Raw genomic sequence first — 15980 nt, forward strand, 5'->3', positions numbered from 1 at the left:
CAGCCGAAACGTTGATCATTGTGAGTCTATAATCAGGGTTCCCACGGGTCCTTGAAATCCTCGAAAGTTTGTGAATATGAAGAAAAAAAATCAAGTCTTTGGAAAGCTGTTGAAAGTAATCACACACAGATACATGTCCTTGAATTTATTTTGTGCAAATTTTATTTTGATCAAATTAAATAAAATAATAATAAAAAAAATTATGGAAAAAATTCTGTATTATTCCCTCCGATCCGCTAATGTGTTATTCAGCCAACACTTCGTGGCCTATGTGCACTAGCTTGCGCATTTACGTTAGTTACGCGCGTTTACGTGTTACGTTAAGTGTTTCCCGCGTGAGGTACTTTGTGTCGTACGTTGCCATGACGTTCACCCGTGCAAAACTGTAACAATGTATCTTACAAGGTAACACGATGTAACCTTGCTCTCGCTTGAGTCCTAGAGTTTGAGGGTATTGGATCTGGAAAGTCCTTGAATTTGAAGTTAACCGAGGTGTGGGAGCCCTGAGTATAATGTATACGCAAAAAATCTGAAGTTAGTTAGCTAATCTGTTCCTCCCTATCTCTCGCAGAGGAAGAGTTACAGTATACGTTGATGTTTGAGCCAGACGGGTCCTCTGAGGGAATGTTGGCACCGCCGTTGACGCACCCGGGGGGGAAATGCTCTCAAAATACTGTAATTTTCACTGACTTGTTTCTTAAAGTATGTTCAGTCTTGACTTCTCTCAGGCGAGACTCCGTCTATATGCAGACCGGGTCTGTTTTTCCGTTAAACATCTCCCATAGCAGACTGTGGTCGTGACTGTCATTTTTCTAATAACTTTAATCACAAATAGTTGCATTATATTATAGCATAATAATATATCCAGTGCCGTTTAAAGGTTTGGGGTTGGTACGATTTTTTAATGTTTTTAAAATAAGTCTCTTTTGCTCACCAAAGCTGCATTTATTTTATTTAAATAAATAAATAAAAACCAAGTGATATTATGAAATATTATTATTATTATTTCTATGTGAATATATAGTAAAGTGTAATTTATTCCTGTGATCAAAGCTGAATTTTCAGCATCATTACTCCAGTCTTCAGTGTCACATGATCCTTCACAAATCATTCTAATGTGAGGATTTGATGCTCAAGAAACATTTATGATTATTATCAGTGTTGAAAACATTAATGTACAATAAATTTTTTCAGGATTCTTTGATGAATAGAAAGTTCAAAAGAACAGCATTTACTTTTTGTAACATTAGCCTATACACTATTGTTCAAAGGTTTGGGGTCAGAAAGAATAATTTTTGGGGGGGGGAAGAAATAAAATAAATCAATACTTGGAGTTGGATGCATTAAATTGACAGTAAAGACAAAAGATTCTATTTCAAATAAATGGAAAAAAAATAAACAAACTTTCTATTAATTAAAGAAGCATTAAATATCTTCAGCGTGAAGGTGGATCTTATCAATATTGCTTTGTCCTGTCATGCAACATTTCCTCATGATTTAATTTTCATACAATTTACACACACTACGCTGATATTTTTAAAAAGGACTTGAAACTTACTTATTTTATCAAGCTTTTGTGCGTTTGATTAGTTCTGAGAACTGTGTGTGATGGGTTGTGTGATTTTCTTGGTGTCATGTTCTGATGTTGTATTTTAGGGTTATTTACTACTCATGGACAGCACTTTGGTCCATTCTAATGGTTTTTAAAGTGCTTTATAAAGTTGAGTTGAGGACAGGGCCAAATTTATTTTGGAATATTATTTAAAAAAGCAAAAACGCCTCCAGAAGCTCAACGCGAAATTGAAATGCTATAATATAAATCCAGCTGCCTACATTTTTACTTCAATGTCCAGCCCACATGTTAAAAATCAAAAGTTGCATCATTAGCCGCGTTTCCATTACCCTTCAAATTGCGCAAATTGAAATTGCGAATTGAAAATACGTCCAATGGAAACACGTCAATTTTGCAAAAACTCCCATTTATCGCAAAAAAGTTTCTACGCTCGCATGAGGTTTATCAAGCAATTCGAAAAAGGAATATTTCGCAAAACTACAATGGAAACATTTTTTGCACATTTACAGTCACCTGACGTAGACGACGCAGTGTGTTTGGACAGAGGACGAGAGTTCTTTATTAAACTCATATAAGACAAAAGAATTGCAGTAATACTGGATTCTCAACCTCAAATAAATGGCACAATCAAGACCTGGAAGCAGATCTGAGGGAGAAACACCCAGAAACTCCTCATATGAGCCGCTCATAAGGGTCTTTCCTCACCATTAATGCTTGGATAACACGCCTACGTTTCCTTCCATTAATAATAGTAATGTCTAGTGCAGTGGCTGTGATATAGCCTATATGAACCTACCAGCGTCCGTTGCCATGATGTTTGGAATGATTATCGCGAGAGGAAAACATGACGTTTTAGTCGCATCACATCGGTTAATGGAAACGCTGTCATTTCGCAATCGTTTTTTATCCATATTTAGAAAAAATCGCAAAAGTTTTGCGCAAATCTGTAATGGAAACGTCTATTGAAGCGTCCCAGTGTGATTCTCATGCAGTGACTGTTCTCTGTAGACATTAAATATAGTTTCATCTTTGTTAAAGCTGTATTTTGTTGTTTTATTAACATTAATGAGACAGACGACAGTAGGAATGTTAGGCTGATGTCACTTTAAGACCGAATAAACTGACACGCATTCGGTTTCCTCCTCAACTGTTCACTGATGACATAACCGAGAGAATACTTGCTGAGACGGGGATTTAGACGGGTGTCCTTTCAAGTGCAAGAAAACATAAAAAGTAGTGATCGACCGATATTGATTTTTTATAACCGATACCGATACCGATTATTTGCATGTTTATGTGCCGATTACCGATATGCAGAACCGATATTTATTTACTGTTATACTTCTGTTTTTGACACAATTATTACAACACAAATGAACTGAACAAACAATTTTATTTATAACAATCACTCCCTCCTTGCATACATAAAAAACTTTATATTTATACACAAATAAATAGAGGGGTCTGAGTCCAAAAAATAAAGTGCATTGTTACTAAGTGTCTTTGTTTAAAAATAAAAGCTTTGATGAGGTAAAAAATAAAGCACAAAAATTATTCTAACATATATTCAAAGATAGTTGAGTGATGTATCTTTAAGTGGTTCCACATGTTGGAGGTATTTTTTGTATTGTATTTTGTATTGAAATGTAATTCATTTTAAACAGTTTTAGAAGGTTTATATGTGCCATTTAATAGGTTTAAAGAGTGAGGAATAATTCACTGGGTAATATTAATTCACTGAATAATATTAGCTGGAATATAACATTATCAGGAAAGTAACAAACAAAACAGCATATTTGCATTTTCCAACTAGTATGTTATTAATTATTAATAATGTTTTTGTCGGTCTAGATCATGAAATCCTTTCTGACAAAGTGCTGTTTATCTATGCGTTTACACAGAACTATATAACTTACTCAACCGCGATCGCGCGTGGAGATAATAAATAATTAATTTCCACAGAGCGGTATTTATTTAGATTTGTATTAGCGAAATAATGGTTATGCAGTAAATGATAATATAGTTTAGGTTGTTTAAACGAGATAATCTTGTCAAAAGTTTCATGCAGTAGCCGTGCTTGAGCATTCCTGGTCATCAACCCAGTGAGTGCGCAGCAATATGAACAAACTTTTTTTTTTCGAGACTATATAAACAGCACTTTGTCAGTTGACATTTCATGATCTAGATTGAATCTAGATCATGAAATGCCAACTGACAAAGTGCTGTTTATCTATGCATTTATTTTACACAGAACTCAACCGCGATCGCGCGTGGAGATAATAAATAATTAATTTCCACAAAGCGGTATATTTAGATGTGTAACGTTATTAGCGAAATAATTGCTATGTAGTAAATAATATAATCTAGGATGTTTAAACAAGATAATCTTGTCAAAAGTTTCATTCAGTGGCCGTGAGCATCCTGATCATCAACCCAGTGAGTGCTCAGCAATATGAACGAACTTTTTTCTCGAGACTAATGGTGAGCAAATACAACTGATAGAGAATTAAATTCAGTGCTTTTATTTTCAACATGCACTCATTCATGTCTGTTTTATTTAATTCATGTAAAGTTACGTCTTTATTGGGGCAGGACATGACGGATTACGCTACGTGACTCCATGAGTTCGTCTCAATTTTTTAGAACCAAGCTGCATAAATAAACTAGGCTATATCAGGCATTCATGTCTCAAATCTCATTTCTGCATGTCTGTTATGTTAAATAAAGTTGAAAAATTAAAGCAAAGCAAGCAGAACATATGTTTTACCTGTGCACAGAGTTGTTGTTGACTGATCTCCTCAGACGCGGGCTGCAATGGCGGAATTCTCAAAACGGCCACAAGATGGCGCCGTTTATCGGCGAATCCGATATTACAAAACCGATACCCGATTATGGGAAAATGCTTAAATATCGGTAAAAATATCGGTAAACCGATACATCGGTCGATCACTAATAAAAAGAGGAATCAATTCGGTGTTCGAGCGCTGACTGAGGCCCTGTTTACACGAGAACGTTCGCGGGTGAAAAATATTTTATCAGATGTGCCTTTCGTTTAGACGGCGACGGCATTTTTGGGGCTTAAAAACGCAAAAAAGTGAAACCACCCTCCAGAGTGGAAATCTTAAAAACGCTCCACCGTCGCGTTCCCGTCTAAAGGGTAAAAACACAAAGGTCTGCTAGACAGGGAAGGTTGTACACAGGTGCGCGGACTTGGTGTTGTTGTGTGGCAGTGCTTCACATTGCCACCTAGCCGCCTGGAGTTCATACTAAGTTACATCAAATTTCACACACTTTTGCGTCACCATATGCACGCAGATCCCCCCCCCATAATGCTCGTCTAAACGCAGAATAAAAAGTGATAACGCAACGCCACTTTTGCGTTTTCTCTTCAGACCGTTTCCGTGTAAACAGCCTGAAACATCTCTCTCTCTCACTCACGTGTTCTCACTCACTCTCACTCTCTCTCTCTCTCTCTCTCTCTCTCTCTCTCTCTCTCTGTGTGTGTGTGTGAGGCTGTGTGCACAGATAACGCACAACAAGTCCTGATTTTCGCCTCTTCTTCTGCGTTTAAAATAGTTTGAATGTGTAAATTGGCAAGACAAAACACGTCCAAATTATAAACTTTCAGTCTGTGATGGTTAAATTTATCAGTTAATCCGCGAATCCCATGCGTGCCGACCCATACAGATCACGATCAACTGAGACCCGTTGCACTGCTAATATAAACCCAGCTGCCTATAACACTTCCTCAAGTTTTAATTTTCATACAATTTCCATACGCAGCAGCTAAATGAGAAAGCTCAGAGAGTATTTGGCTTTTTTTAAAGCTCTACAGGGCAAAAGTAGACCGTTTTTGGTGGGAATATCCTATAAAAAAGAAAAACGTGTTCAGATGCTCGATGCAGAAATGGAAATGCGCTTATATAAACCCAGCTGCCTACATTTGGTCTTGCTTTTACACTGGTTTTCTTACTTCAGTGTCCAGCCCACATGTTATAAATGGAAAGTTGCATCATTGCAGCGTCCCAGTGTGATTCCCATGCAGAGGCGCTTGTGAAAGGAAGTGTGTGTTGGGAAAGTGGATCAGAGTTTCCCAGAGGTCGATCCCACTTCTGAGGCTGTGGTTCGGCCCGGTGGGTGTTGGGTAAGTTTAGACGGTGGGGGTGAAAGTTCAGGGCGAGTGTGTCCAGCGCTGAGGGGGAGGCGGGGGTAAAGTGGGCCGCTGGGACGAACCTGGGAGGAAATTGGGAGTTAAACGTGATCCGTGAAGCGGGAGAGCGGAAGTGGCCCTTCAATGTGTGGAGGAAAACACTCGGGTGTGTCTCGCCTCCCTCTCATACGCTGGAGTCACACACTTCTGATACCGAGTCACAGCTGTGTTTTGTTTTGCTTCCAATCCCCCACCTCGTCCAGAGAGGAAAGAGGCTATATTTGGCCCCTGGGTGTCCTCTGGTGTTTGTTTTTTTAGAGGGTTTTAACAGAAAGAAAAAGGGTAAATAAAAGTGTGGCTTAACAAAACAATGAAAGTGCGTAGTCTGCATGATTAAAGACAATTAAACAAATTTAAGCTTTCCTGTAGCTCAAACAGTAGAGCGCTTGCAACGCCAAGGTCACGGGTTCGATTCCCAGGGACCGCTAGAACTGATAAGAATGTAAATGTGTAGCTTGAAATACAATGCAAGTCGCTTTTGATAAAAGCATCTGCCTAATGCGTTCAAATGTAAATGTTAACAGGAAATGAATGCTGGAAATAAGATTCAGCCTCTGTTGTTTTAAAGACGTATTTATGGGTCGTGATCAACTCGTATGGATTTGTTTGCCAGTATCTTAAAGGAGTAGTTCACTTCAGAATTAAAGAATTTACTATTTCCTGATAATTTACGCTCCCCCAAGTCATCCAAGATGTTCAAGTCTTTCTTTCTTCAGTGGAAAAGAAATGAAGGTTTTTGAGGAAAACACTCCAGGATGTTTCTCCATATAGTGACTTCAATGGGGTCCAACGGGTCGAAGGTCCAGATGTGAGTTTCAGTGCAGCTTCAAAGTCTCGACACGATCCAGCCGAGGAATAAGAGTCTTATCTAGACAAACCAGCCGACATTTTATAAACAATATAAACATTTATATACTTTTAACCACAAATGCTGGTCTTGCACTAGCTGTGATGAGACACACATTATGTAATCAGGTTGAAAGGTCAAGCGTGACGTAGGTGGAAGAACAGACCCAGTGTTTACAAAGCAAACGTGCAAAGACTACCGTTGGACCCAATTCCAGTCTCATCTCTGTAACATTTCTACGTAGGTTTGTAACTAATTTGCATGAATGGTCTTGATTGGCTGAGCAGCGTCTCTTAGCTCCGCCCTCAAACATTGTAGTGTATCTGAGACTGGACGAGTTTGGTTCGTGTCGAGAAGATGCTGTTTCTGCTGACAAAGCAAATCCACTTTGATGAGATTGATACGGTGAAACCCACGCCATCGTTACTGTTCGTATCACTGTGATCAAGAGCTGAGATTCAGATATGATAATGAGCGTTTGGTGTCTGACCAATCAGAGCAGAGCAGCTCTCAGAGAGGCGGACCTTAGAGACTGAATCTTTGATCGAAGCGTTTCAGACACTGGGAGAAAAGAGCTGATGTGCAGTGGAGATTATGAGGAAATTAAAGTGTTTTTTGACCTTGGATGCATGTGAACCGGTTACAGGAGACTCTAAAACAGGAACCATAATAGGGCATTTTAACATTACATGGCAACCTTTCAAATTCAACGTCCTTGTTTGGATGCGAGGGTAAAGAATATTCAATTGAGACATCTCGGGTCATGGCATATTCAGTGAGGAGACATGATCATTAATCATGTGAATCATTGAATAAGATGAGCTCGCATTTTTGATGCCAGATGAGACGCATTTATTACCTTTGAGGCGAAACATCTGCTCTATAGGGAAGCTTTATGAACTTGCCTAGTCCTGCTCAGCTGCGTCCAAGCTCGCACATGTGGCTCACCTTCTGAAGGGCTTTTATTAGACGCTCGAATTGATTTGAAATCTCAGTTTTTACTGAAAACCCATTTTACTAGGGCTGCCCTCGACGAAAGCTTTTTCTAGTCGACTAATCGCACGTTTATATTAATAAGCCATAAATCATAATAATGTGCCTTTAATTGACTGTATAAAATACGTAAAGCCTAATCAGTGGTCAGATTCGAACATAAGCTCGCCACAGCGCACCGGCAAACGTAATGATTATAAATATGTCGTGAAAAAAACAGAATGAGACTCTAAACATTTTAATAATTTATTGGTAATGTTTTCTGTTTTCGGCTGCAGAGATTAAGTCCCGATGCTGACTTGTCATCTATATGCTCGTTTCATACGGATTACATAATCTGAGAATATTCATTTTCCATTGGAATCTGTTCATTCAAAAATTTAAAAATGTCAAGCTTTCTATAGATATATTTCTCATGTCTGTGAAGCAAGTATACGCTGAGTTTCAGTTCATTTATGATGCGCTCAAGTTCAAGATCGACAGAAAGCGTCATTATTTAACAAAAGCACAGCGTTTTGTTGTTATTGTGAGTTGCCAGAGATAAGAGTAGAGCCTTTACATTTTGCATTACTCAAATGTGAGTGACCACCAAATGTTTCCTCCACAAATGACTCCAATATGCACCTTTATTGATTGAAGATTTATTAATATGTGTTGTTGATGTTGCAGGCAAAGCCGATCTATGGCGGATGGCTGTGTTTGGCTCCCGAGGGAACGGACTTTGACAATCCCATGCAGAGATCCCGGGTAAGAGACATGACACTACTTGTGGGGAAAGATGTCGTCTGTTTGCGTTAGTATCTTGACATGCACTGTACACAAATAATAATAATACATTTTATTTATAATGCGCTTTTCTCACACCCAAAGCGCCAACAGAGTAAAAGACAAAAAAAAAATACAATAATAAACAAATAATACAATATGTAAATATTATTATTATTATTATTATTATAATAATGGCCCATTTCAAATGTTTACGTGCTTCACAGTTCACTGTAATTTGCACGCATTTTTAAAATGTATACTTTTATTACTGAAATGCTGGAAAGTATTTACAAGAACAATATTTCATCACCGCTCCACCTCAGCAAACAAAAGTAATAATAATAATAATTACATATAATTACAAATAAAACTTGTTTGGTGTGTAACACAGGTGATCGGGTGTGTGGGATACTATGATAACTTTAGTTTAAGATAATAGTTTTGTATATATATAACTCGTTTACTTCTGTGGCTTAAACTCTCTAAACTCAACTAAACTGTGTTATGGCTGTCAATATAGCGCTTTAATTTGATGTGATAATTACAGTGGCTAAAGAATTCAGTCTACATTTGAACATATTCCAAACATTAAGAAACTACAGCCTGGTTTCACAGACAGGGCTTAGATTAAGCCAGGATTAGGCCTTAGTTCAATTAGGACACTTAAGTAGCTTTTATAAGCGTACCTTAGAAAAAAACAACATTACTGATGTGCATCTTGAGATGAAACTATGGAAGCTTGTTTCCGCCACAGAAAAATAAATAAAGGTAATTGCAACTTTTTATCTCAGAATTGCATGATATAAAGTCGCAATTGCGAGAAATAAACTCACAAATCAGACTTTTTCTCAGAATTGCATGTTTATATCTCGCAGTTCTGCTTTGCGAGATATAACTTGTCAGAATTGCATGATTTAAAGTCGCAATAGTGTGTCATGTCAGAATTGCGAGACGTAAACTCGCAGTTTTGAGATAAAGTCGCAATTATCTTTTAAAATGTTTTACTCTGTGGCGGAGACGAGCTTCCATACGAAAAACTGACACTGACATATTTTAAGATCAGTAATTTAAAGCTGTGATGAAACCGATATAGCTACGATCTTTTCTACTGTATTGTGACATACATCTGAGAAAATGCATGTTTGGGAAATCATGAGGATATAAAATGCATGCATGGTTTGGGTGAATTTTCATTTCTTTTTTTCTCTATCAATTGACAGTTGTATATTTGAGTGAATGTGAATGACATTTAATGCTCTTTTCTTTCATCGCAGAAATGGCAACGGCGATTCTTCGTCCTCTATGAACACGGCTGCTTGCGCTTTGCACTGGATGAATCGGTAAGCTGTCCGTTCTTTAGACCTTCTGATCCCACATTTGCGATCTGTCCATCGAATCGCTGAGTTGAGAGAATATATTCATGTTCTTCAAACAAACCGAACCAAACACCAACTTCAGTGAATCCTCTCCAATAAAAGAAATAGTGCTGGGCAACGATCAATCGCATCAAAATAAAAGTTAGTTTACATAATATATATATATGTATATGTGTGTGTGTGTTTACTGTGTATAATTAATTTGTATTTATAAATTTCTCACATTTCACACATTAAAAAATTCACACTATGCATGTGTATATATTTAATATTTGCATGTAGGCTATATACTGTATATGGATTTATACATAATTTATATTATATATAAATATAAATATTTTATATATAAGTAACACATTTATGCATGTTTGTATTTATACACTACCGTTCAAAAATTTGGGGTCAGTAAGATTTTTTAATGTTTTTAAAAGAAGTATCTTCTGCTCACCAAGGCTGCATTTATTTGATAAAAAAATATAAATATTATGACAATTTAAAATGACTGTTTTCTATGTGAATATATAGTGAAGTGTAATTTATTCCTGTGATCAAAGCTGAATTTTCAGCATCATTACTCCAGTCTTCAGTGTCACATGATCCTTCAGGAATCATTCTAATATGAGGATTTGATGCTCAAGAAACATTTATGATTATTATCAATGTTGAAAACAGTAATTTACATTTTTATTTCATGATGCTATGATGAATAGAAAGTTAAAAAGAACAGCATTTATCTGAAATCTAAAGCTTTTGTAACATTAAACAAAAGTCAGTAAGAATTTTTATTTTATTTTAAATCAACAAATAAAATAAATCAATACTTTTATTCATCAAGGATGAGTTAAACTGATCAAAAGTTACAGTAAAGACATTTATAATGTTAGAAAATATTCTATTTTAAATAAATGCTGTTCTTTAGAATTTTCTATTCATCAAAAAATTTAGAAAAAAAATTGTACACAACCGTTTTCAACATTGATAATAATAATGAATGTTTCTTGAGCATCAAATCATCATATTAGAGTGATTTGTGAAGGATCATGTGACACTGAAGACTGGAGTAATGATGCTGAACATTCAGCTTTGATCACAGGAATAAATTACACTTTAAAATATATTAAAATCGAAAACAGTCATTTTAAATTGTCATAATATTTCACAATATTACTGGGTTTTTTTTAATTGTATTTTTAATCAAATAAATGCAGCCTTGATGAGCAGAAGATACTTCTTTTAAAAACATAAAAAAATCTTACTGACCCCAAACTTTTGAACGGTAGTGTATATCATATAAACAAACTTTTACTTTGGATTGCGATTAATCGTTTCCCAGCACTAAAAAACAGTAATATAACCGTCCCTGAACTAAAATAATCCATTCTGAGATGAGAAGGGCCGAGAGCGTCGGCTGCGATGTGAACCAACAGGACTCGGTGGTGTTGTTAATGAGAGCCCGACTCGCCCTGTTTGTTTCACAGGAATGTGACATGGATGACCAAATTAGCCGGCTGATCTGCCCGGCGATTACAGCGTTTGCATGTAAACACTGAAGCCCACACACAGGCTCAGCGCTAGGAGAACGAGAGCCGCCGCGACCCTTGACCCCATCGCTCACGCTATTTGCTTACTACAGGAATGCCCATTACAGCGGTGCAATTTATCATTCTGCTGTGCACATGCATATCACGTGTTCAGTCTATAGGTATGATAGTCTTTCTTTACAAATTGACCTCACCAAATTACATGTCTGGCCTTAACTCGTAATACAGAATTGTGCAGATGGCTGAGGGAGGACACTGTCTGTATTTCCAGTGAGTAGTGACGACAATAAAAGCTCGTTCAGGGCAATACAGAGTTTCCTGCCATTGTTTTGCTCTGCAAATGCTGTCAGCCCTCGTGTCTTCATAGTCTTTTCATCTAGTTTCAGGAAATTCTGTTAAATTAGGTCAAGAATATGGACACTTCAGACTCAGAGTATGGATTTAAGCAACAACGTATTATGTGAGCCGCAGAAATGATGTGCTTAATGTTTTTGAGGATTCCAGAAACTCTTTCGCATGGCTCGTAAAGGCGGTGTAATTCTTATCATTTAACTTATAAGAGGCTAAATGGATTTTCATGATTGTCTTGTTTGATTTTCTCTTCTCTCCTGGTAAGCTTAGAATCGTTTTTACTACGATATATATTGAGATCTTCTGTTTTCTTAGTGAATTTAATTCATTTGCAAAACTCCACAAACGTACCGATACTGCAGTTTCCGGCTGACGTGAACACTAGTGTCAGTAAAACTTTTTTATTCCTTTTCAATCAGATTATGATCACAGGTAGAGATGCACCGATACTACATTTCTCTGCTGATTATTCAGAATGATATCGGCCGATACCGATAGTTAGATTTTTCTTAAGGTAACAAAATCTCTCCCAAATATTCAGGAAACCTCTCATTTGGTGCTCTATAATATTAGAGGTTAAAATTAACAACAGAGCTATTATATTCAACTGCTATTTATTTCCAGATATAATATTTACTCTCAAAAAAATAAAGCTGAAATGTTTGTATAGAACTCAGTTAGTTGCTCATAAGGTCATTTTCATAAACACTTCTTCATGGCAAATGTATTCAAACATAATTGACAGTAAATAAGCTCATTTCCAGTGTTTGTATAGCTATCTAACAAACTGTGAACACTGGTTAACTGGTTAAAATTCACTTTCTAGAATCAGCCTTTGTGCACAGCCGGCCTCGTATTCTCGCAGGTTCTGGAAACAATCGTCTGAAAAATGCGCAGCACACAGTCGAATGGTTTGCTTGTACTGTTCTGGAGCTGTGTTGTAAATAAAGTAGTGCTGTCAAACGATTAAAATATTTAGTCGCGATTAATCGCATTAATGTCATAGGTAACTCGCGAATAATCGCATTAATGTCATAGGTAACTCGCGATTAATCGCGTTAATGTCGTGATTAACTCGCGATTAATCGCATTAATGTCACAGGCAACTCGCGATTAATCGCATCAATGTCGTGGGTAACTCGCGATTAATCGCATTAATGTCATGGGTAACTCGCGATTAATCGCATTAATGTCACAGGCAACTCGCGATTAATCGCATCAATGTCGTGGGTAACTCGCGCTTAATCACATTAATGTCATGGGTAACTCGCGATTAATCGCATTAATGTCACAGGCAACTCGCGATTAATCGCATTAATGTCATGGGTAACTCGAGATTAATCGCATTAATGTCACAGGCAACTCGCGATTAATCGCATCAATGTCGTGGGTAACTCGCGATTAATCTCATTAATGTCATGGGTAACTCGCGATTAATCGCATTAATGTCACAGGCAACTCGCGATTAATCGCATCAATGTCGTGGGTAACTCGCGCTTAATCACATTAATGTCATGGGTAACTCGCGATTAATCACATTAATGTCATAGGTAACTCGCGATTAATCGCATTAATGTCATGGGTAACTCGAGATTAATCGCATTAATGTCACAGGCAACTCGTGATTAATCGCATCAATGTCATGGGTAACTCGCGATTAATCGCATTAATGTCATGGGTAACTCGCGATTAATCGCATTAATGTCACGGGTAACTCGCAATTAATCGCATGAATGTCATGGGTAACTTGCGATTAATCGCATTAATGTCACGGGTAACTCGCGATAAATCGCATTAATGTCACGGGTAACTCGCGATTAATCGCATTAATGTCACGGGTAACTCGCGATTAATCGCATTAATGTCACGGTAAACTTGCAATTAATCGCATTTAATTGCACATTTTTATCAATTCTAAATGTCCCTTGATTTCTTTTTGTCCCATTATTTTTTTCTCATTTTAATGCTCTTATCAACATGGGGAAAAGTGGATCCGCTTGCTTTGTGCAAATGTTTTTTAATTGAAAACAACATTGGCATATACTGTAGTGTTCAATTTCACACTAACATTCACACTTGGAGCAAATAATCGCATCAGAGAATTCGCATTCGCGTCAAGTGGTGTTTCAGACTGGACGTGCTGCGATGATCGCTCAGTTCACAAACACACAGATCACGTTGGTCTTGTCAATGGAACCATTTGGCAACTTTTTTAAAGTAAACTTTCCATTCAGAATCTTATTGGCATCCATTTCGGCGTCTCGCGCTCGCCATCCACTCAAAGCGTAACGTTAGCCTATGACTCTTCGGCCGACTCGCGAGCCCAAACAAGTGTGTGCGGCGTGCCTGTTGTTCTGCCTCCGGTCTAGCTAGATCCGGTGTGGTGTTGTAGTTTTTCTAACGTTACTAGTTGTTGCAACAGCATGTGAAAAAAAACGACAAAGTTTGCTAGGCCAAAAAGAACGTTAATCTCGCGCAAAAAAAATGTACGCTGTTAAAATGGGTTTGCGTTAACACGTGTTAAATAACGTGTTTAACTGAGCACTAAAATAAAGGTTATCCACTGTTTTCTAATTGTCCTCTTCTAGCTTTCGCAACGGAAAACACAGCGTCTCCACGACATGGTGGCAACAATAATACAGCGATAATAAAAGTTAGGCCTTCTTTATCTGCGTATACATCTGAAGCTCTGCCGTAGAGATGTGGAGGCGTATTTGAACGACGCGTTTTAGGAAGGCGTGGATGAGCCTTAACTTTAGGTTTGACACTTTGAGCTTTGTTACTCTGCAGATCTTATACATAACACACTAAAGGAAAAGGAAAACAAGAAATCGCATCATATGACCCCTTTAAAAGTCGTGCGAATCATGCAAAAAAACAACGTTACATAATTTTGCAGAAATGTTTTCCTATGAGCCTGACCTGATTCTTTTACGGCTAGTTTTTAATGTGTGCTATATTTAGTGTGAACACAAGTTGATCTTAAGAAAACGCTTCTCACTCCATATAAACAGCAGATGCTGATGTAATCATATCCCAAGTATGGCTGCAGTTGTTTCTAATCCCGTAGCTCGTCCGTTACATGACGAGAGTCTGCCGGTAAGCAGCCGTTCATCTAGCTTCACTGCTGACTCTTATAAACATGATAGAAAAGTATTTTAATTGTCCGACTGAGATGCTCTGAACGTGGAGTCTGTGCTCATGATCCCAATATGCCCTTATTAGGAGAAACCACTGAGGATTGCTGGAGCCGGCGCTAAACTCTGAGAACGTTATCCTCTTAAACCACATGGAAATGTTAAATATGCTTTGAGATTCACGTTCCTCTTCACCTATTTCCACAACAGGACACCGGGGTTTAGAAAGCCGAGAGAAAATCAGCTGTGTTTGTTGTGTTTTCGTCATGTTGGACATCAAGTGACCCAACATAGTTTTTCCTGCTCTTCTTATATGTGACCCTGGATCACAGAACCAGTCTCGAGTCACACGGGGATATCTGTGGGAATATCCAACAATACATGTTATGGCTCAAAATTATCGTTTTTTTTCTTTTTTGCCAAAAATCATTAGGATGTTAAGTAAAGATCATGTTCCTTGAAGATATTCTGTAAATTTCCTACCGTAAATATATAAAACATATATATTTGTGAGTGAATGCTGCACAATCGAGAACATAAATGCACAACTTTAAAGACGATTTTCTCAATGTCTCGATTTTTTTGCACCCTCAGATTCCAGATCTTCAAATATTGTCCTATCCTAACAAACCAGACATCAGTGGAAAGCTTATTTATTCAGCTTTCAGATGATATATACAGTACAGGCCAAAAGTTTGGACACATTACTATTTTAATGTTTTTGAAAGAAGTTTCTTCTGCTCATCAAGCCTGCATTTATTTGATCAAAAATACAGAAAAAATAAATAATATTGTGATATATTATTACAATTTAAAATAATTGGTTTTCAATTTATTATACTTTAAATTATCATTTATTTCTGTGATGCAAAGCTGAATTTTCAGGATCATTACTCCAGTCTATCACATGATCCTTTAGAAATCATTCTAATATGATGATTCATTATCAAAGTTGGAAACAGTTTTATATTTGCTTAATATTTTTTCAGAACCTGTGATACTTTTTTAGGATACTGTGATGAATAAAAAGAAGCAAATGTTTTAAAAATAGAAATCTTTTGTAATAGCAATATCCACTACTGGTCAGTCATTTGGGGTCAGTCATTTTTTTTCTTTCTTTTTTTGAAATAAATCAATACTTTTATTCAGCAAGGATGTGTTACATTGATAAAAAGTGATAGTAA

The 15980-nt window shown here is 37.1% G+C and overlaps 1 protein-coding gene across 5 annotated transcripts in view; it reads left to right on the forward strand.

The window, feature by feature from the left end:
* LOC309485287 (myosin phosphatase Rho interacting protein) overlaps positions 1–15980 on the forward strand; it is a 71460-nt gene that overhangs the window by 4155 nt on the left and 51325 nt on the right. For all 5 annotated transcript variants that reach the window (XM_082152057.1, XM_082152056.1, XM_082152055.1 and 2 more), the window contains exons 2-3: positions 8293–8370; positions 9666–9731. In XM_082152057.1, coding sequence (XP_082008183.1) covers positions 8293–8370; positions 9666–9731 — 144 coding nt within the window. The remainder of the gene's footprint in view (positions 1–8292; positions 8371–9665; positions 9732–15980) is intronic.

Source organism: Leuciscus leuciscus (assembly GCF_965113295.1).
Source record: "Leuciscus leuciscus genome assembly, chromosome: 21".
NCBI lineage: Eukaryota > Metazoa > Chordata > Actinopteri > Cypriniformes > Leuciscidae > Leuciscus > Leuciscus leuciscus.